This window comes from Chlorocebus sabaeus, chromosome 2 (assembly GCF_047675955.1).
Source record: "Chlorocebus sabaeus isolate Y175 chromosome 2, mChlSab1.0.hap1, whole genome shotgun sequence".
In the NCBI taxonomy this organism is placed as follows: Eukaryota; Metazoa; Chordata; class Mammalia; order Primates; family Cercopithecidae; genus Chlorocebus; species Chlorocebus sabaeus.
In genome coordinates, this window is record NC_132905.1 from 14,312,783 (window position 1) to 14,333,500 (window position 20,718).

The 20,718-nt window shown below is 44.5% G+C and overlaps 1 protein-coding gene across 3 annotated transcripts in view; it reads right to left on the bottom strand.

Annotated features, from left to right (window-relative positions):
- Nucleotides 1–20,718, bottom strand: part of SLC9A8 (solute carrier family 9 member A8) — a 77,717-nt gene that overhangs the window by 23,153 nt on the left and 33,846 nt on the right. For all 3 annotated transcript variants that reach the window (XR_005234912.2, XM_008014421.3, XM_008014431.3), the window contains exons 6-10: nucleotides 19,633–19,734; nucleotides 18,457–18,491; nucleotides 13,605–13,748; nucleotides 6,099–6,237; nucleotides 4,342–4,447 (exon numbers count right to left, since the gene is read on the bottom strand). Coding sequence is in view for 2 of the 3 variants with exons in the window: in XM_008014421.3 (XP_008012612.1) it covers nucleotides 4,342–4,447; nucleotides 6,099–6,237; nucleotides 13,605–13,748; nucleotides 18,457–18,491; nucleotides 19,633–19,734 (526 nt within the window). In the remaining variant the exon portion in view is untranslated. The remainder of the gene's footprint in view (nucleotides 1–4,341; nucleotides 4,448–6,098; nucleotides 6,238–13,604; nucleotides 13,749–18,456; nucleotides 18,492–19,632; nucleotides 19,735–20,718) is intronic.

Consider the following 20,718-nt stretch of genomic DNA (forward strand, 5'->3'; position numbering starts at 1 on the left):
CCTGACAATGTCACTCTGTCCCATCCCCTCCAAGCCCAGTGTTTGCTAACCACTCTGCCTAAGCAGGGTCTATTCATCTTTGAATCTTTAGTGTCAGAGGCCAAAGTGGCCCTCAAAACTGGCTTGACTGAACAACAAAAATAGTTAACATGGATACAATTAGAATGAATATTCTGAGAATAGCTAACGTTTGCTGAGTAATAGGGAGACTATTTGATTTGCTGTGGATACCAGGAATTTTTTAGAATAAAAGGGGATATTATTAATTCATCATGTTGAGACAGAGGGCAAACCAGGACTTCTGGCCACCCCAGTAGTGGCACAGATGCCCCATCAGGACTCTCACTTGCATTGCTCCCTTCGTCCTCAGCAAAGGCGTCAGGCTGGCCCTTTTACTTGTCTATTTTATGATGAGGAAGTAGAGCATGGGGTGATTAAGTCTATAATCTGAGGTTACACAGCCAATGAAAGGTGGAGCTGGGATTCAAATCCAAGTCTGTCTGTTATCCAGCTCCAGTTCTTAACAACCGTGTTCCCTACATGTGGATTTACATAAATAATTCCCACTTCCTAGGAAGAGAATGTCCTGCTCCACAGTCTTGGGAACCACTTGAGATCAGTCCTTTGTGATAGTCAGGAAAAGGGGAGCACACAAAGGAAGGTGAAGACAGCAGAAACACCACGCTTTCCATCTGTGCTTTCACAGTGCAGCGCAGAGTACCCACACACCACACAGGGCCATCCTGCCCCTCTCTGAAAACCCTGTGGGACAAATACCCAAAAGGCAAAGCACGGACAGGGCAGGTTCCCTCACCCAGAGGCAGATCTGGTGTTCCTGGCTGGCACTGCTGTGTGTGGAGCAAGGTCCCTAAGGAAATGAAACCCCTCTCAACAGGAAACACTGCCACTCTGAAAAGAAGGTAAGAAAAACACTCCCTGATTTTAATCACAGATTCCAAACAGATGCATGAAACACATCTTTGCCAACAGGTACTTAGTGATCATCTCAAGGGGGTAGAGGAACAATTTTAAAAAATAGATGTAAAAATAGCTAGGCTAGAGCCAAATGACTCACAGGTAACCTTTTTGTAAGTGCCAACATTCAGTAAAGAAAGGGAACCTCATGGCAGACACCAGGATGGAATTACCCTGGTGAACTGGTTTGCGATGAAAAACAAAACCCTGAAAATGGCGAGTCCACTCTGCTTCCTCCTTGTGCTGCTCACGCAGCACCCATGTGCAACTCCAGATAGCGACTGGGTAGAAAAATTCTGTCAACTGAGTCACTAAAGACCACTGGGACTTCCGCTTTGTGTCTGAAGAAATTACTGCTACACAGAACACTGTCCTGCTCTACATAACTACAAAACCTGATACAAGATATGAAACAAAACTATTTTCTGACATGGGACAAAAGATAGGGTAGGACTGTGATTCCTGCCAGAAGGGAAACAAACAAGGTGGCCACTCTTTCCCCAGGCCCCCTGCTGAGCTGACGGTCTGAGGCTGAGGCTTTGGCTTTAGAGGGCTGTCCTGTTGAGTCGGGGAAGCTGCACAGAAAGAGAGCTCTTGGACATCTACTGTAAAGTCCCCTTGAGTCTTTGACTGATACTGATCAGTATATATGTGGGATGAAACAAGAGGCTGGGGAAAGAATCATTAAAAAGAAGTAGACTGAACAATTCCAGAAGCTGACATGGGGCTGGGATTTGTATTCCCACCAGCCAGAGTGGAGTGAGCTCACAATACCTGAGACACCTTAGTTAGGGCCCTGCTACTGTGCACCAGTCCTAACAAAGTTTAAATGTAAGCCTCAAAAGGGATTAAACTGATGCCAAGAGACTTAGATACATGCCAGAAGAAAAGTCCAGAAATAACACACAAAAAACAAAAAATATATATATATATTTAAAAGTCCAGAACTCCATAAAGGAATGCAATAAAATCTTGTACTCAACAACATAAAGTTCACAATGACTGACATCCAATCAAAGCTTACTAGTAAAAGCAAAGAGCAAGAAGATGTGACCTATAAGCACGAGAAAAATCAACAACAAAACAGACCTAGAGTTGACAGAGACGATGCAATCAGCAAACAAGGACATTAAAACAGCAATTAGAAATGTTTCATATGCTCCAGAACATAGAAGAAAACATGAATATGAAGAGAGAAATGCAAGAAATGAAAACAACCCAAAGGGATCTTCTGTAGATGAATTATAGAATATGTAAATGAGAAATACACTGGGTAGGATTAGCAGGAGATTCCACATGGCAGAAGAAAAGATCAGTGACTTTGAAGACACGGCAAAAGGAAATAACCAAAATAAAGCACATAGGGAAAAAAAGACAGAAAAAAAAAAGGCAAAGCATATTGTGGGCCAATAGCATGCTACCTCTCATAACACGTAAATTGAAGTCTCAAGGGGAAGAGGAAGGAGGAACAAAAAAATGTTTATAAAGAAATAGGCAAAAGTTTACCAAATTTGATGAAAGCTATAAACTCATATAAACTATAAACCCAAGAAGCTCAATGAACCAAAGGTGAATATAAAAAGAACCACACCAAGGCACATCTAAATCCAGTTGCTACACACCTATCAGGACAGCTAAACTTTTTGAAATTAAAATAAGTGTGGTGGCAATATGAAGCAACTGGCACTCTCTCATACATTCTGATGGGAATGTAAAATGATACAGTCACTTCGAAAAACACTGGGCAGTTTCTAAAAAAGTAAAAATGTACTTACCATATGACCTAGCAGCCTTAATCCTAGGTATTTACCCAAGAAAAATGAAAACACATGCAAACTGTTCTTAGCCCAAATCTGGAAAACCCCAAATGTCCTTCAAATGGTGAACAGACAAATAAACCGTGGTGCAATAAGAATGATAAACTACTGCCACATGCAAAAACATGGATGTCTCTCAAAAACATGACAACTGAAAGAGAGGAGACACAAAAGACTATGTACCCCATGATTTCATTTAAATGACATTCAGGAAAAGGCAAAACTACAATGACAGTGCAGATCAGACCGGGGCTCAGGACAGGCAGGGGGACTGACTGCAGAAGGGCACAGGGGAGCCACGTTGGGCGATAAGAATATGCCACACCTTGACTGTAGGGGTAGTTATGACTGTCCACATTTGCCAAAATTCATGGAATTATATACTTAGAACGGGTCCATGTATTGTGTGTAAATTATACCTCAACAAAGTTAATAAAAAAGAAAATCTCTGCCATCCTGTGGCACAGATCAAAACATTCCTGCAATAGTGCCTCATTTCCAGAACAAGGCCTCTGAAGGGACTTCACTTAAAGGATGGGATCAGACTTCCAGGGCAGAGTCCTTCCCACCTGGCTGCCCCCTCACACAGGAACAGGAGTGAGTCATGTTCCATTTTCAGGTCAACACCCTTACAATGTAACAAGCTGGGGACACAAACTTGACTGCCACTTGTAGGCAGAAAGCCCAACTAAGCCAAGCTTTGCCAACAGGGGCTGCTGACTGATTACCAGGTGACCATTACCAAGACCATCACTCTGTAAGTGGCCACCCCTCCTCCAGCTGGTGAGTATCATCTTCTAGGGCCACATCAGAGTCGTCCCTGCTGCTGGGAGCTGTGTGCCCTCCTCCAATGGGGTGCAGGGAAAAGGCTCTGGGCCTCTGCTGTCAATCTCACTACCACCACTGCCTGTGCAGTGCAGCTCTGGGCTAATGACAACCTTAGTACCTATGCCACATGGGTGGTAGCAGCATAAAAAAACTGAATACTGGTAAACTGTGTCCCAAAACGCCCAACATTATGTCACCGCCACACTTTGCTTGTCCCTCTATGTAGCACTGAGTACACGGTTTCATGATGATCTGTTTTGGAGGGAGTTGTATTAGAGGAGGGTTCTAAGCACTGGTTCTTGACTCAAAGACAACTAGTTTGAATCGTTGTTCCACCAATCCCAGCTGTGACCTTGAGTAATTTACTTAATTTCACTCAACCTCAAGTTTGCTCATCAGTAAAATAGGGACCTTCACAGTACCTCCCTCCCACAGGCTACCCTCCTCTGAGGGAGCCTCATAGGACTGATGGGCTAAATAAGAGAGGGCAGGTTAAGAGAAAATGTGACCGTGACACCAATGTGACTGTTTGAGCTACTGGATCCAGGCAGACCTAAATCCAGATGTGTTTCTAGGGAGCCAATAGATTCCCTTTATTACTTAAGCTCTTCTGAGTTGTGACTGTCTCTTGTGACTAAAGGTGACCCAACTGACAAAGCCTCTTTCACCAGGCAGGACAAAATGCCATCACCACAGCACTTTCAGGCTCTCTGTCACTTACCTGAGAGTGAGATTCCTTCTGCAAGCCCATAAGGCAGATAAGCAAAAATGATCATCATGCCAAACTCCAAGGAAGGTGTTTTCCTCAAGTCAATATGCTTCAGCACGTAAATGACAACTGTCAAGGACGGAGAATCGAGGGAGCGTTGATGGGAGAGGTGGAGAAGTCACAAAACTGCTGCTTTCCAAATATATGAAGTAAACAGGTACAGAAGATTTTGGAACGTCCCAAGGTCACAAATGAAAATTTGTCATTATGGATTTTTCCCCTTTGTAGGGAGACTGTTGCTATAAGAAACAAAACACTAAGAAATGTAAATTCCGGAGATAAACGGTGGTGGAAGATGAAAATCAACCTAAGTCAACTCATTTAAAAATGCTGACTTAGAGGGCTGGGGATGTGCTGGGCCATGGCACGAAGCTGGAGCTGCAGACACACCAAGGTCAGTTCACTCTGCCCGGTTCCTCCCAGGGCCATATCACCCTGACTCCTCCAACAACATCAGATGAGATCACTAATGCTACCCATCTTGCTTTCCCCATCAGTTTTGAGTCAAAGACAACTAGTGTGAATTGCTGTTCTAACTGGGGTTCCAGGCCCTGTTGAAGCGCAGTCTTTCCTATTCCTGGAGATTTCCAAACTCACGCCCCTGTAAAAGGAGAGAGCCTTGTATATATTGAAATATCATTCACAATGCCTCTACTGGAGCTCGCAGTACCCATTTGCTCCACTTCATTTTGATAGATACTTTTTTTTTTTTTTTTAAAGAAAAAGATATAGAGGAAAATATTGAACTGGAAAAAATTTTCTTTTCCATTCTGTTTATTGGTACAATATAAGAAGCTGTCAGCCAACTCAATAGAGCCTTTAGACTTCTGGATAAAGGAGTTGATGGGAAAATTCAACAGGATGGCAGAAAAATATGCCTGTAACCAGGCAAAAGAGTCTCTTCCGGCCATCTGTGAAACAAACTGCTCATGGAGGCGGGCCAGGTGGCCATCTCCCTGAGACAGAGGCTTAGGCGCGCACCAAAGTGGTCTACTGCCTGTTACTATTTTAAACACAATGAAATTTCTACAGCAATAAAGGTGTCATTGGCCTTAACAAGACTCTTTCCATCTCCAGCTAGAAAAGCTTATTGGTTGTTAAATAACAAAATCAGTGCAAATAACTCAATGGAACACATTTTGAAAGCCCCTTTTTCAATCCTTCTGGATAAACACTTTCAGTGGGATAAAAATTTTCTCTGTTTAACATTTTATTTTTATTTATGTATTTTTTAGAGACGAGGTCTCACTATATTCCATTGCTCAGCTCCTGGGCGAAAGCAATTCTCCAGCCTTAGCCTCTCAAAGTGCTGAGATTACAGGTGTGAGCCACTGCACCTGGTCTATTTGACATTTTCAAAGAAAATTAATTTCTAATTTTCCAAATGTGAAAAGTAAGATGGCAGAAAATGAAAATCATCTGAGTGTGGTTATCATACTCTGGGAACTGAGAGGTCCCCAAAATCATATCTGATATCCAACAGTGTACATGTTTTTTAAACTTTGAAAAGTGACATTCTAAATTTCACATGTTAAATTTAAAAATCCTTGAGTTAGAGTGTTTCTCAAACAAAAACTAAGCAAAAAATCCTCCTTTAAGCAAAACCTTCATCTAAAATTGGCCCCCTTAAAAAACAGGAGAAACTGGCTAGAGACAGAAGCCATCAGGAATAATCTCAACCCTGTATGCTCATCACATTAAAAGGATATTAATGCAGAAATTAAGCCAGTGAGAGTGCCGAGCGCTGCAGAGCCAAAGAACATTTTGAGGAAGTAGTCAAGGGCTTGTAAAAATGTTTGCCACCCACTGACATCTGACATATTTTTTCTTGTTAAACCTTCAGCTGTGCTAGGAAATGAAAGAAAACAGAAGTTAAAATGTTATATATACAAAGGTCTTAGAAATTAACTTAAAACTTATCTCTTGCTTATTCCCTCATTCATTCATTCATTCATACCATCATTCATTCAGTCAGCCAAACGTCTATTGTTCACCAACTTTGTCCCAGGTCCTGTTACTTTCTGGGGTTCAGAGATGAGAGCAAAGTTGCTGCCCTTAAGGAGCTTCTCCCTTCAGGCTAACGAGGGAGAAAACAAGATGAACACTAAAGACAATCTGCAGGAAGGGTAGAGGGCTGTAGGAACACAGGATGGGTGGGTAACTAACTCAGACTGGCTGGGCTCAAGGAAGGTGCTTGAGAAAATGTGGGCTGATGCCCGGCGTGGTGGCTCACACCTGTAATCCCAGCACTTTGGGAGGTGAGCGGATCACTTGAGGGCAGGAGTTCAGACCAGCCTGGCCAACATGGTGAAACCCTAACTCTACTAAAAATACAAAAAGTATCCGGGTGTGGTGGCACATGCCTGTAATCCCGGCTACTCAGGAGGCTGAGGCAGGAGAATTGCTTGAACCCAGGAGGCAGAGGTTGCAGTGAGCCAAGATTGCACCACGGCACTCCAGCGTGGGCAACAGAGCAAGACTCTGTCTCAAAAAAATAAAAAATAAAAAAGGCGGGGGGAGGGGTGGGTTTAGATTTGGGATAAAAACGACTTGCCCAGGTGAAGAAATGGGGGAAGGCACCCAGTGAGGGAACAGCATCTGCAAAGGAAGGGAGCCCATGCAAATGCAGCCCATTGTAGGAACTTTCAAGTACCGAGATTAATGAAGCTAAAACGTGGCAGGGGGAGTGGTGGGGCGGGGGAGGTGGGGGTGGGACAGTGGCAGGAGGCAAGGTGAGGAACAGGGAACAGCCCGGGAAAGGCACTGGTATTTCAGCTTGAAGGCCTCGGAAGTCAATGGGAAGGATTTCAGTACAGAAATCTTGTGATAAAACCTGAAATTGAGGCTACGGCAAGAAGTCAGATTAGAATGGAGCTACCCAAAGAAAAAATGCCCAAGGTTTCAGGCTGAGAGGGAAGATATAGGAGACATTAAGGAGGAAGAAATCAAAGAACTTTCCTTTTACTGTAACAGAACAAAGTAAAATGTCGGATGTTATTAAATTTAATTGTTGGTTTTGTTCTCAAAGGTAAAAGCATTACATCATTAACATGGAGTTATTCTCATTAAATATCCTCCTCCTGTCTCTTAAATCCATCCCCTTTTCTCCCTCCCCTACTGCCCTTTACTCCCACGGATAAGTCTCACTGAGCTCTCTCTCAACATCCTTATCTTCCTACAGACCAACCCTGTTCTCCACTCAGTGGCCTAAATGATCCCCCTCTTTTTGTTTTTGAGACAGGGTCTCACTCTGTCACCTAGGCAAAGTGCAGTGGCGTGACCTCAGCTCACTGCATCCTCTGCTTCCTGAGGCTCAAGTGATCCTCCCACGTCAGCTCCAGAGTAGCTGAGACCACAGGTACACATCACCACACTCGGCTAGTTTTTGTATTTTCTGTAAAGATGCGATTTCACCATGTTGCCCAGGCTGGTCTTGAACTGGGCTCAAGCAATTCACTTGCCTCAACATCCCAAAGTGCTAGAAATACAGGGCCTAACTGATCCTTTTCAAAGGCACACCTGATCGGGTTATCAGCCTGTTAAGAACTCAGAGTTTCCTGACATCACCAGGAAGCCCAGTCTTAGTTTTACCTGGCTCCCACCTGCCATACCTCTCTGACCTTACCTCCTCCTCCCCAAATCTAAACATCTGGGCCACACTATCACTAGCACCTCCCAGGTGGTCACCATTCACCTTTCCCTGCCCCAGCTAACTCCCTATTCATCCCTCAGAACCCAGGATCAGTGCCACTCCCTCAGGGACACCTGCCCTGATCCCTTCACGCAGGCCTGCCCATGTAAAGTTTGTCATGATGCCTGACTTCTCCTTCACAGCATGGGAAACTGTAGTGCCTCATTCCATGAGGATGAAGCCTGTGTCCATCTTGTTTGCTGCCTTATGTCCGGGGCTTAAAGCAGAGCCTCGCACACAAAAGAGAGTCAATACCTTTTTATTGACCCAGCAAATGAAACAAAGAACACTCAACAGTAATATTCAGCTTCATCAATCACCATGTCATGAATTGGTATTGTTTTATTATTATTATTATTATTATTATTATTATTATTATTGAGATGGAGTCTTGCTCTGTTGCTCAGGCTGGAGTGCAGTGGTGCGATCTCGGCTCACTGCAACCTCTGCCTCCAGGTTCAAGCGATTCTCCTGCATCAGCCTCTCAAGTAGCTGGGATTACAGATGCGCACCACCACACCCAACGACTTTTTTTTTTTTTTTTTTGTATTTTTAGTAGAGATAGGGTTTCACCATATTGGCCAGGCTGGTGTGGAGCTCCTAACCTCAAGTGACCCACCTGCCTTGGCCTCCCAAAATGCTGGGATTACAGACATGAGCCACCGTGCCAGGCCCCAGGATTGGTATCATTTTAAAGCAGAGTAAGGTGAAAAGGTAGCTTGGTCAAATAACCTCAGAAAGCCTTTCGAGGAAATTTACAGCACAAAATAACATAATTAAGGTCTGAGACGTCTTGCAAAAAAGAAATCTAACTTTCTTCATGTGAAAGCTTTGCAGACTCATCTGAACACACAATCTTCCCAATCCCCCTTCTTTCTAGCAGATCACAGGTTAACATCCCACCTTGAAGAATGTGACAGCCAACAAGGGCTCATACTGGAAAAGTGCTTTTGAAGGCCATGATCACCCGCAGTTCCCAAAAATGGATCTGCAGGCCACACACATACAGTGCCCGGCCTCAGCCCACGTCTCTACCCTGGCAGGCACCCAGGCTGGTTTCACTGCTTTCTTTTTATACAGAGTAGCCTGAGGCCCAAAGAGAGTGAGTCACGGGGTAGGGTCACACAAAGGGTTAACAGCAGATCCAGGACTGGGGCAATGGTTTCTGAACTCCAGGTAATGAAAGTAGAATTTGGACTCTTTCTGGCCTAGTAATTTTCTATGTTTTGTTTCTTAAGGTCATGTTTCTCATACCTTAAAGAATAAAAGGGAGTATTGCTTCAGGGTCCATTGCATGAGCTTAAACTGTAGCGGGAGAAAACAAAAGGTTTCCTCTACAGCAGTGACTTTAAGAACACACTATCATAGCAACGAATCAAAGTTGAAAATGAATTCAAGTTACTGAAGAAACAGAAGACATTTGCTTTCCGGCACTCATGAAGGTAACAACATTAAAAAGGGAGTAATTCATTCACATATTCAGTTGCAAAGATAAATGTGTCAGCTCACTTTAGAGATGATCGTTTATGAAGTATACCTCTTCAAAACCAGATGTGATTCTAGCTGATAACCAAGGAAAAATGACAACAGCTCCCAGGAGCATATTTTTCTTTTGAACTAAAAAAAAAAAAAAAAAAAAAAAAGGGCAGGGGAAGTCTGACATGCCCCTTTTCTCTCTCTTCTGTCTGAAAATGAGCCTCCCAGGTCTGGCTCACAAGACATTCCTTCTGAGAAGCCTTCCTTATATCCTTAATGGTCTGGTCATTGAGCCCCTCTGGCTTAAGGCACCATGTTCACTTCTCTATGGGCACCTTTTGCCCATCATGGACCGAGTTCATCAAATCCACCTGGCTCTTAGCAGTGTCTGGCACATAAAGGTCCCTCACCAAATGCTGATGGCAGATGACCAGCTGTGGCTGGAGAGGTCATGAGGCTGATTCTCCAGTCAGCTTGGGTCTCAGCAGTGGCAGTGCTGCTGGTGGAGGAGGAGGCCGGAAACTATACATGCATGCTCCACAGATCCAACCGTGGGAACTGTTATCATAGGCGATCTTGGGATTCTTTTTTTTTTTTTTTTTTTTTTGAGATGGAGTCTCGCTCTGTTGCTCTGGCTGGAGTGCAGTGGTGTGATCTCGGCTCACTGCAACCTCCACCTCCCAGGTTCAAGAGATTCTCCTGCCTCAGCCTCCCAAGTAGACGAGATTACAGGGACCCACCACCACGCCCAGCTAATTTTTATATTATTAGTAGAGACAGGGTTTCACCATGTTGGCCAGGCTGGTCTCAAACCCCTGACCTCAGGTGATCCACGGGCCTTGGCCTTCCAAAGTGCTGGGATTACAGGCATGAGCCACTGTGCCCAGACCAATCTTGGGTTTCCAAAGCACTTTTCCAGGAAGAACCTCTGGCTACCGACAATGACTCCATCATTTCCCATCTTAAATAGAAAAAGTCTCCTAATCTTTGGCTTTTATAACAGAACTGGAAAAGCTAAGAAAAGATCCTACCTCTGAAAAATTATTTTTCTTTAAAAAAATCAGAGACAAAGCAATTGAGTTTAGCTCCCAATGCATAAAAATAACTCATGATGTCACCTACAAGTTGGACAAAATTCCTTGTCAAAAATGTTCAATACGTGTAGCCAGGATACGAGATAAAAGTAAAAACCAGAACGCTAAGCAGCTTTCAGAGTAGATCTTAAGAAAAAATATTACCATCGGATTTTTTAAAGGTCTTGCAGCATGCTGTTTGATAATATCCTAATAAAGCTATAGAAATTTCTGCCAAGAGAAACATGAAAAAGCCAATAGTAGGAAATTGGCTAAGTAGATCACAGTAAACCCAGAAAAAGGAATACTCCGTAACCAGTAAAATGATGTTCCAGAAGACTGTTTTATCAACTGTGTTCAATGGAAAATAGAATACAGTATTTGGGGTATAAGCCTATTTAAATAAAATGTATATATATTTACACCAAATTGTTAACTATATCTCTAGGTAGTAGCAATGTGTGTGATATTTCTCCCTTTTTTGCTTGTGTATTTCCTAAATTTTATAAGAATATATGTACTACGCTTAGAATAACAAAAATACTTCTAAGTTTGGTTTTTTTTTAAGGACTGTTGAGCATCTCTTGCCATCAGACAGTATCTGGTAAGCTCCTCCTGCAAGGGAAGGGCAAAAATAGGGCAAAAACTGAGCAAACATGGTGAAAACAATAACTGGGGCAGGGAAAGAAAAGGAAAAGATGTCACATTACCTGATGCTGGATGATTTTCTCGTAGTATCTTTTCTTTTGTTTTTTTTTTTTGACACAGAGTCTCACTTTGACGCCCAGGCTGGAGTGCAGTGGCGTGAGTTTGGCTCACTTCAACCTCTGCCTCCCAGGTTCAAGCGATTCTCCTGCCTCAGCCTCTCGAGTAGCTGGGATTACAGGCGTGCGCCACCACGCCTGGCTAATTTTTGTATTTTTAGTAGATATGGGGTTTCACCATGTTGGCCAGGCTGGTCTTGAACTCTTGGCCTCAAGTGATCTATCTGCCTCAGCTTCCCAAAGTGATGGGATTACAGGCGTGAGCCACTGTGCCCGGCCCTGTAATATCTTATTTAACTATTCAGTCCTCAATTTTAGTCCTAGGCTGAGGCATTTTATTCCAACATAAAAATTCTGAATATAGTCTATAAAAAAACTTTTAAGAAAATGCCAACTACACAGAGTGGTTACGCTTTAGCAAAGGCAGTAAGTCAGTATTCAGCTAAATGGAAATTCTATTGCCTAACAGAACACAGACTGGCCTCTAACGTTCTTTTAGCTCATTTTTGATACACTATCCAGGGCTCTTTTCTCCACTTGCTTTGGGGTTTTTTGCAGGGAGGTGGGAGAATGGAGTCTTGCTATGTTGTCCAGACTGAGCTCAAACATCTGGGTTCAAATGATCCTCTAACCTCAGCCTTCGGAGTAGCTGGAATTACAGGCATGAGCCACCATGCCTGGCTTCCTTCAACTGCTTTGTCTGTGCCTTTTCTGTGTTTTGGCAAAATTCTTTGGGTTTCTTGACTGCATGTTAACAACCACCAAAAAATGCAGAGTTCAAGGAAATATCCCTGCATCAGAAAAATATATTTGAGATTATCTTAAATGCATTTCCTTTTCCCAGTGATTTTGTTTTGTTTTGTTTTTAAGACAGGGTCTCACTCTGTTGCCCAGGTTGGACTGCAATGGCTCCATCATAGCTCAGGCACGTGATATGACACCCAGCTAAAATTTTTTTTTCTTTTTTTTTGAGACGGAGTCTCGCTCTGTCACCAGGCTGGAATCCAGTGGTGTGATCTCAGCTCACTGCAACCTCCGCCTCCCAGTTTCAAGTGATTCTCCTGCCTCAGCCTCTGGAGTAGCTGCGATTACAGGCACCTGCCACCATGCCCAGCTAATTTTTGTATTTTTAGTAGAAACAGGGTTTCACCGTGTTGGCCAGGCTGGTCTTGAACTCCTGACCTCAGAGGATCCACCCGCCTCGGCCTTCCAAAGTGCTGGGATTACAGGACTGAGCCACTGCGCCTGGCCCCCAATGACTTCTTGACATTTTATTATTCATCATTAACTTCTCAGATCCCATCAATTAGGGCAGTAATACCAACAACTATTTGAAAACAAATTGCAGTTTCCAAAGCAGGGTTTACACAATAGCATCTTAAGGCAGGGCACCTATCAGCATTCCTACCTTATTTTAAAGTTGTGAAAACGAAGGTGACATGCAACAGCTAGTGGGGCCTCTGTCTACTGCTTTTGTCTCCAATGATGTTGCCTGAACATTGACCCCTCAACAGGCCACTTCATCATATCTGGGGAACTTATTAAAAACCCATGGTCTTGGGACTCACCCCAGACCAAATGAATCAGAAGGCTCTGAGGGTGGGGCCGAGGAATGTTACACTTAATAAGCACCCTCAGTGATGTTGAGAAGCTGGGCTCAGAAACTGCTACTAAAAGGTAGGCCAAAAAAGGTGGGCACAGCCAGAAGCAATGGTTCACACCTATAATCCCAGCACCTTGGGAGGCTGAGGTGGGCAAACTGCTTGAGCCCAGGGGTTCAAGACCAGCCTGGGCAACATGGTGAAACCCTGTCTCTACAAAAACTTTTTTAAAAATTAGCTGGGCATGGTGGCAGGTGCCTGTAAGTCCCAGCTACTCGGGAAGCTGAGGTGGGAGGATCACTTGAACCCAGGAGGTTGAGGCTGCGGTGAGCTGTGATGAAGCCACTGCACTCCAGCTTGGGTGACAGAGTGAGACTCTGTCTCAAAAAAAAAGGGGGACTCTGCTCTTTTAACCACCCCTGGAACCTGACCATATTCTTGCAGCACATCAAGGCTTGTCAGGACAGAAAGATGGAGAAAGATAGTGGGTGAACTGATCACCCAGAGGACAAGCAACTGTACACATGCTGCGTGGAAATATCTGTCCCTTCATTACAAGGATCTTTAGTTCTGTCACATGAACAAAGTCTGTTCTCTGCCCCATACTTACTTGGTCAGAACAATGGAGACTGCATCGTTGAGGATACTTTCTCCAAAGACCAGCATGTTGAGCACGGGGTCCACATGAAGTGCATTGAAAATAGCAATAGTGGCCACTGGATCAACAGCAGATATTAGGGAGCCAAACGCAAAACTGTAAGAGACAGAGGGAAGGGGAGATTCTGTAATGTGTGTCACCTGGTCTATATATTAAAGCATTAAAGTCAAAGGCCATATTTAACAGAAAGCAAAACTACACACTAGAGCTGAAATAACTATAGAAGGTAGCATATTTTTTCCCACTTATCTGCTGTTGACATTGTGGGTGGAGTGTGAAAGGCCCACTCTAAGTTGAGTTGTTAGGAATGGCCTGGTTTTCTACTGTCAACACAGAGACTTGACTTTGACCAATGACGGAAGAGAGACTTTTGCTTAGATATATTTATTATATACCGCCCAGTTCCACAGGTCAGAGCAGCTGGAGTCAAATGGCCCATGAACTCCTGCATCTGACCTCTGCTCTGCCCCTTGCCACCAGCCCCTTGGAGTGCTGTCTGTGACCAATCCCAGCCTGCACTCAGATTTGCAACATCTAAGAAAGTGTCAAAAACCAGGAGCAACCCCAGTGTGCTTTGGGGGTGAGTGGCGTGGACAGCCGATAGAAACACTGAGGCCATCTCCTAACTGGGCCAGTGACCTCACTGACAGTCCCCGTGAAGAGCTTATCACCCCCAGCAGGTATGTGCTGATTGTCTAACATGTTTCAGGCATGGAGGCTACCACAGCCGGCACCGTTCTAAGCACGTCACATACGGTGACTCAACAATCCAGTCAGTGACTGTATGAGAGACTGCTACTACTGCCCCGATGACAGAGGAGAAAAACGAGGGACAACAGGATGATGAAGTAACTTGTTCAAGGTCACTCAGCTAACAAGTGGCAGAGCCAGGCTATCTGCCCAGAGTTGGTACTCCTCCCCCCAACAGTAGATACAGCAATACCCAGAGATGAAGGCAAATTCAGACAACAGCAAGTGTGACCCGAGAAATCAATTGAGGTGACGTGAGAAGGTGGGGTGTGGGTGTGGGTGTGGGTGTGCGTGTGGGAGCCACTTAGATGGGGGGGTTCTGGAGAGGCCTCTCTGAAAGGATGATACATGTAAGCAAGAACCTACATGTTAAGCAGCAGTTGGCCAGGCTAAGAGCTGCAGGCAGAGGTGACAGCAAGCGACTCCTGAGGTGAGAGAAAGCCTGCTGCCTGAGGAACAGAAGGAAGGTGCATGTGGTGGCGGGGGTGGGGCGAGTGGCAGGAGCCATAGGAAGCTGGCAAGGGAGGCAGGACCAGCTCCCTCAAGGGGCCTCATGGGCCACATGAGCCTGGACAATTCACTCTCCCTGCCCTTTGGTGATTTTCCCACAAGCCTCTGTGCCATGCCTGGTGCAACTTTCTTTCCAGGGCAGCAGAATGGTGGGTCTGCCCCCTTCCACAACACCAGCCAAAACATGGAGCCCCCAAGGGCCAGTCTGTGTCAGTCATTAGCCAGAGACGACTGCCTGAGCACTATACTCCAGCCTCAGTGAAGTGCAGGCCCAGCCCAGGCTCCCAGGTTCCCAGCCTGTGTCAGTCGTTAGCCAGAGATGACCCACCCTCACCAAGCCTGGGTCTAGGGGGAAGAGGATGCTCGGCCTGAGCAGCCTTCGATGGGTGATTTTTTGGCTGCAGGGTCAGGGAGAGGAGAGCTGACTGAGGAAATGCCTGGCTGCCTTGCCAGGTATAGGTCTCTTCAGAAGTCAATCATTTGGCTTCTGGTTTCCATGGTAGCTGCCTGTGAATGTGATTCATGTGCATTAAACCAGAGTGCCTCCGGATCCCAGGCTGAGGATTCAGTTCCCAGACTTTGCCTGTCCTCACAGAGGTCATCACAGGCCTATGAGCTCCAAGGAAGTGGACGCTGGGTTTTCATCATGGGTGAATTCCCAGGGTCTGTACTGGGCATGGCCCAGAGACACTTGCAGAATGCAAGCAGGCAGGCAGGCGGGAAGAAGGAAGGGAAGCAGGAAAGGGAAGGTAACTCCACTAAACAACTGCCCATCTGGGAGATCCTATTTTGTTGGTAGCTGGTCCCCAGGCCCGTGCACCACAACCCAGACAGAGCTTCTGGTTGCTCTTTTATTCCCACTCTCATCAACCACAGCCACATCACCAGAGGCCGTGAAGGAAGGAGGACAATGTCTAAAAAGTATATCCTGGGCCGGGCACAGTGGCTCACATCTGTAATCCCAACACTTTGGGAGGCTGAGGTGGGAGGATGGCTTGAGCTCAGGAGTTCAGGACCAGCCTGAGCAATATAGAGAGAACCCCACCTCCACACACACAAATTAGCTGGAAGTGGTACCACACACCTGTAGTCCGAGCTACTCGGGAGGCTGAGGCAGGAGGATAGCTTGAGCTCAGGAGTTTGAGACTACAGCGAGCTGTGATCATGCCACTATACTCCAGCCTCAGTGACGTGCAGGCCCAGCCCAGGCTCCCAGGTTCCCTGTCCTATGACTCTCCTACCCCTGCAGGATATACTTTTTATTTTATTTTTTTTTAAATTTGTTTATGGGTATTCATTGTACAATGCTTCACCTTTTCTGTATGTTTAAAATGTTTCATAGTGAAAGGTTGGGGCAACGTTCATCTTACATAAGTCGAATGATGTCTCATGTGTCCCTAAAATGTATAAAACCAAACTGCTCTGACCATCTTGGGTACATGTCATCAGAACCTCCTGAGGCTGTGTCACGGGTGCGTGTCCTCAACCTTGGCAAAATAAACTTTCTAAATTAACTGAAAAAACAAAACAAACAAAAGGTTGGGGGAAATGCTTTGTATAAATCACATTACACATTTAGTTTGCTTGGGAATCTAAATTGAGGCAGAGTATTTCTGACAGTGAAGATGAAAAGTCTGAAATACAAACTGTTGAATCATTGAGAGGTCTGTATGGAAAGAGGGTCACTTCACCTGGCTGTCAGCTGTTCCACTTCACTTCTTTAGGACCTCACCTTTTAAATGCCAGAAGTTCAACTTAAAAATGTACTTTCTTTATTCCATAACCCCAAAAGATAGCAATATCAACAAAATGAAAAAGAAATGGACAAAGGCAGTGAAATAATTCAGGATCTCTAAGAGTGAAATCTCTCTCCAGCAAGATATCACCAGAACAAAACGAAACATGTGCAACAAAGTTACTTTTGTGTTTTCTACAGTGCAGAGGTTGCAAAAGATAGTCTGTGGCTCTCATGTTTGATCTGCATGGTGTTTGTGAAAAACTGAGCAAGTTGTCAATATTTGAAAACTGGAAAATTCCCTACAAAAATCTAGAAACCTAGCCTGGTTTTGAGAGAAAAATTATTTAAAATAGCCACCAATTCTGGGCCCAGATTTCCACATGGTAATCATGAGTTGGCACTGAGAAGTGGCTGTCCCTTCATACAGGGTGTGTTCCCCCACTGGCTGCTGCCCCACCGCTAGACTCACAGCTGGCCGGCTTCCCTCTCTTAAGTGCTCTGCCAGGCCCTGCAGCTATGTGGGTTTGCGACCCCAGAGCAGTCCCCATCCATGGGACTGTCACTTTCTAACAGCAAAGGAAGCTTCTGCACATGGAGAGGAAAACACTACCTGGCTCTAAGTCAGTGTGTCTACAGGGCAATTATTTTCCTGTCCTTCACCTGAACATTCCAACCACTGATTCAATTCAACTTCACAGGAAGTTATCCAGCATTGTCTGTATCTCTAACCAGCTGTCCCCAAAACAAGTGAATACTTGTTTTGTTCACTTGTACAAGATTTGAATACTGTGATACCTTCCTTTACTGGGCATTTCTTTTTATTTGCAAAGCACCTACCAAACACAGGACATCAGTTCTGTTTTATTTCCAGCTCCCATGGAATAGGACTACTTGTTTATGTATCAAAACTGTCTTACAACAAAAGCTCCAAAATTGTTGTCCTGGGCTGGGGTGGGTGGTGAGTGGAGGTGGAAATAGGATTGGACTTGTTATCAGAGACACAGTTTCCACGAAAAGGGTTCCCAGATTCTAGTCCTAAGTTGCTAAACTGCTGCTAAATCCTGAAAGCTCTGACTGGCTAGATGGCAAGGATCTGGGGACGAACATGTGGCCCTGGTGCCCAGCTCCTCAGCCATGCTGCAGACACACTGAGCAAGGCTGTCTACTCTCAGAAGGGGGAACCCAGACGATGCTCTGCATGGGTGCTTTTTCAGCACTAGATCTGGTACCTTCTGAGAGACACCTGCCTCAACCTAGTGAGGCTGCTTCTCACTATGCAATTCTGGGAATTTCTGGACAGGGCTCATGGGACGTGCTCACGGGAGTGGCTTCAGATGGAAGGGCTTTCCACAATATCCACAACAGAGGTCTTGGCCCTGCTTCCCCCACCGCAGGTTTGGTGGGAATCCTAGAGGAAAGTTTCTCCGTCACTCCCTGCTCCATCTCTAAACTATCAAGAAGACAACTTTTTGTTATGGCGACTGAAGTCTTGGAAATAATAAGAAGACAAAGGTACAGTGTATGTGTGCACATGGGCAGGGCAGTTAGCTGAGCAGAGTTACTCCCTCCCAAGCTTAAACTATATCATTCCAATCAGCAATGCCCGACTTCAAAAGTCTTTAGTATAGTTTTGATTCATTTCAGAGATACAAATCAACTCAGAGTAAGATTCTATGGCAGAAATCCTTTCCAAAAATAAATATACAGAGAGAGAATAGAACAGTACCACACCCAGGAAGCAATGTGGAGAAAAATTTCCCCTGTCTGAAAAGCAGTCGCATGGGTGTTACAGTATGAAGGATTTACCTGTCTGTCATGTTGAGTTTAGAGATTACATCAGCCTGTAAAATAAAACACACAAACACACAGACACAAAAAAAACCCCTGGAGAACAGCCAAGAAGATTTAAATGTCCATTAGTGCTTTGTTAAAACTAATAAAGACATTAATCTTCAGTTCCCAAACCACTTGAAAAATAAAGAAGGCTCCTAAGCTTTAGTTGAAACATGCATTCCATCAGCATGCAATGAAAGTATGGAAAAGAATGCTACATTCTTCAAGTCCAATTAACTGTAGTTTCCTTAAGTTTATTCTTATTTAATACTAGAAACTGAGCAATGAAGAAAGCTGCATGACAGACAGATTTACTCTGGTGCCATCAAAGCTGCAATATAGGTGAAAATTCGATGGAATGGGCTTTGGCTATCGAGAGAAGAAAGCAGCTGACATGTGTTAAAGAAATCTGCCTGTCACCCAGACACCTGACCCTCAACTTAATTTTCAGAACTGGGACAGGCAAACTTTCTGCAACTGACAATAAAGGAAAAGAACGTGACATGCATGGACATGCATAGTACAAAACTACAGATACTACCTTCCTAGGGATGTTTGGTCTAAATTAATTTGAATTAATTTGAAGTCTAAAGTAGAGACCATCCAACTGATGTCACTGGGAAGTGGTTTAGCAATTGTGGAAAATCCAGAGTATATAATTCTACAGGTAGACAGCTTAGAATTGAGTGAACAGATTCAGAATCACCTTTGATTTTATTATTTCTCCAATGCCAGCAGAAAAGCACATCTCTGATTTTTAAAATGCAAATTTTTATCAAAAAACAGCATTCAATCCCAATTCAGTCTACCTGACAACTGTTCGAAGTTCTTGATGGCATATATTTGGCTTTATTTTTAGATATTCTAATTTAAGACAGTATTGGTTTGCAAATAAAATAAAATACTTTGGGGGGGGATTATGGAAAAGATTTACTCAATTCCAGATACCAAAGGTCTTGCAGGACACTCTGAAACAATTTAGCATGCCTCTACTGTGCCTCATATGAAACTAGGATTTCCTTCCAGAAGGAATTTACCCTAAGGGTGAAACCCAGGCCCCACCAAGTGGCCCCATTTCACCTTCTCACCTCCCTGCACTAGCTCTAAGAATATAAGACTTTCAAAGTGTTTCAAAGATGATTTTCTTACCTGACCCAGAAAATAAATTCCTCCACCTACTACAAAAGCAGATATTGCCGTCCCGAAAACAGCAAACAGGGTGATGGAACCAATATTTTGAAAGAAGTTACCCTGTTTGAAAGAGCAGAAATCAGGGAAACGATTAGAAAAGCCATTCCTGTCAGTGAAGTCATGGCCCGCACACCTGGCCCTCTCGGCTGACTTGATTCTCTGTGAAAGGCACCACTGCCCATCCTGTGTGGCAAGCTGGGAGCCTGGGAGTCTTCCTGCACCCCTGCACCTACTGCAGTGTCCCGTCACTCACATCATCTTTCATCTGGAACACTGCAGAGCTTCACACAAGTCTCCTCAACCCCTCCAGGCCCTTTCCCTCCACTCTCCAGTCCTTCCAGAATGGTCTTCCCAAAAGACACATCTGATTGTGCTGCTTTCATCTGGACCCCTACTTCCACTTAAAATGCAGCTAGCCCCCACCCTGGATGACTCGACCCCTGGGGAGGCCTCTGGGCTCATCTGGCACCATGCTCGCCTTTGTTCTCTGGGTTCCAGTCCCACTGGTGGCTTCGAGCGGGTTGTGCTCCCTCTTTGCTTGTTAAGCTTTCATCATCCCAAGATCTCGGGACATTTCAACTCTTGCTGATCCCTCAGCCAGCTCCCAGCTCAGATCCTAGTCTATGCTCTCAGTGCACAGTCACCCTCCCTTGTAGCGGTTGACAACACTGCAATTTTGCACTTATTTATGTAACTGATGTCTGATTTTCCCATGAGGCTGCAGGCTCATTCTGGGCAATGACCACATCTGCTTTCGCACAACACAGTCCCTGACATAATGTCCCTCAGATGGAGGATGCCCAACAGACAGGCACTGATGGAATTAACTGTGTTTCATGTCCAAAGTCCACACAATTAGGATACCAAGATACACTATCAGATATTCCTTTTTCCTGGCCAGGTCTTTTAAACAATTTTACTTCACTCTGTTAGTATCATCATTAACTATGACAGATAAAATGTTTCTATCTATATTTCACACCATTTAAGAGAAAATATTCAAGTCCAAGCAGCATGGTAACATCTTTCAAATTTCCATAAAAT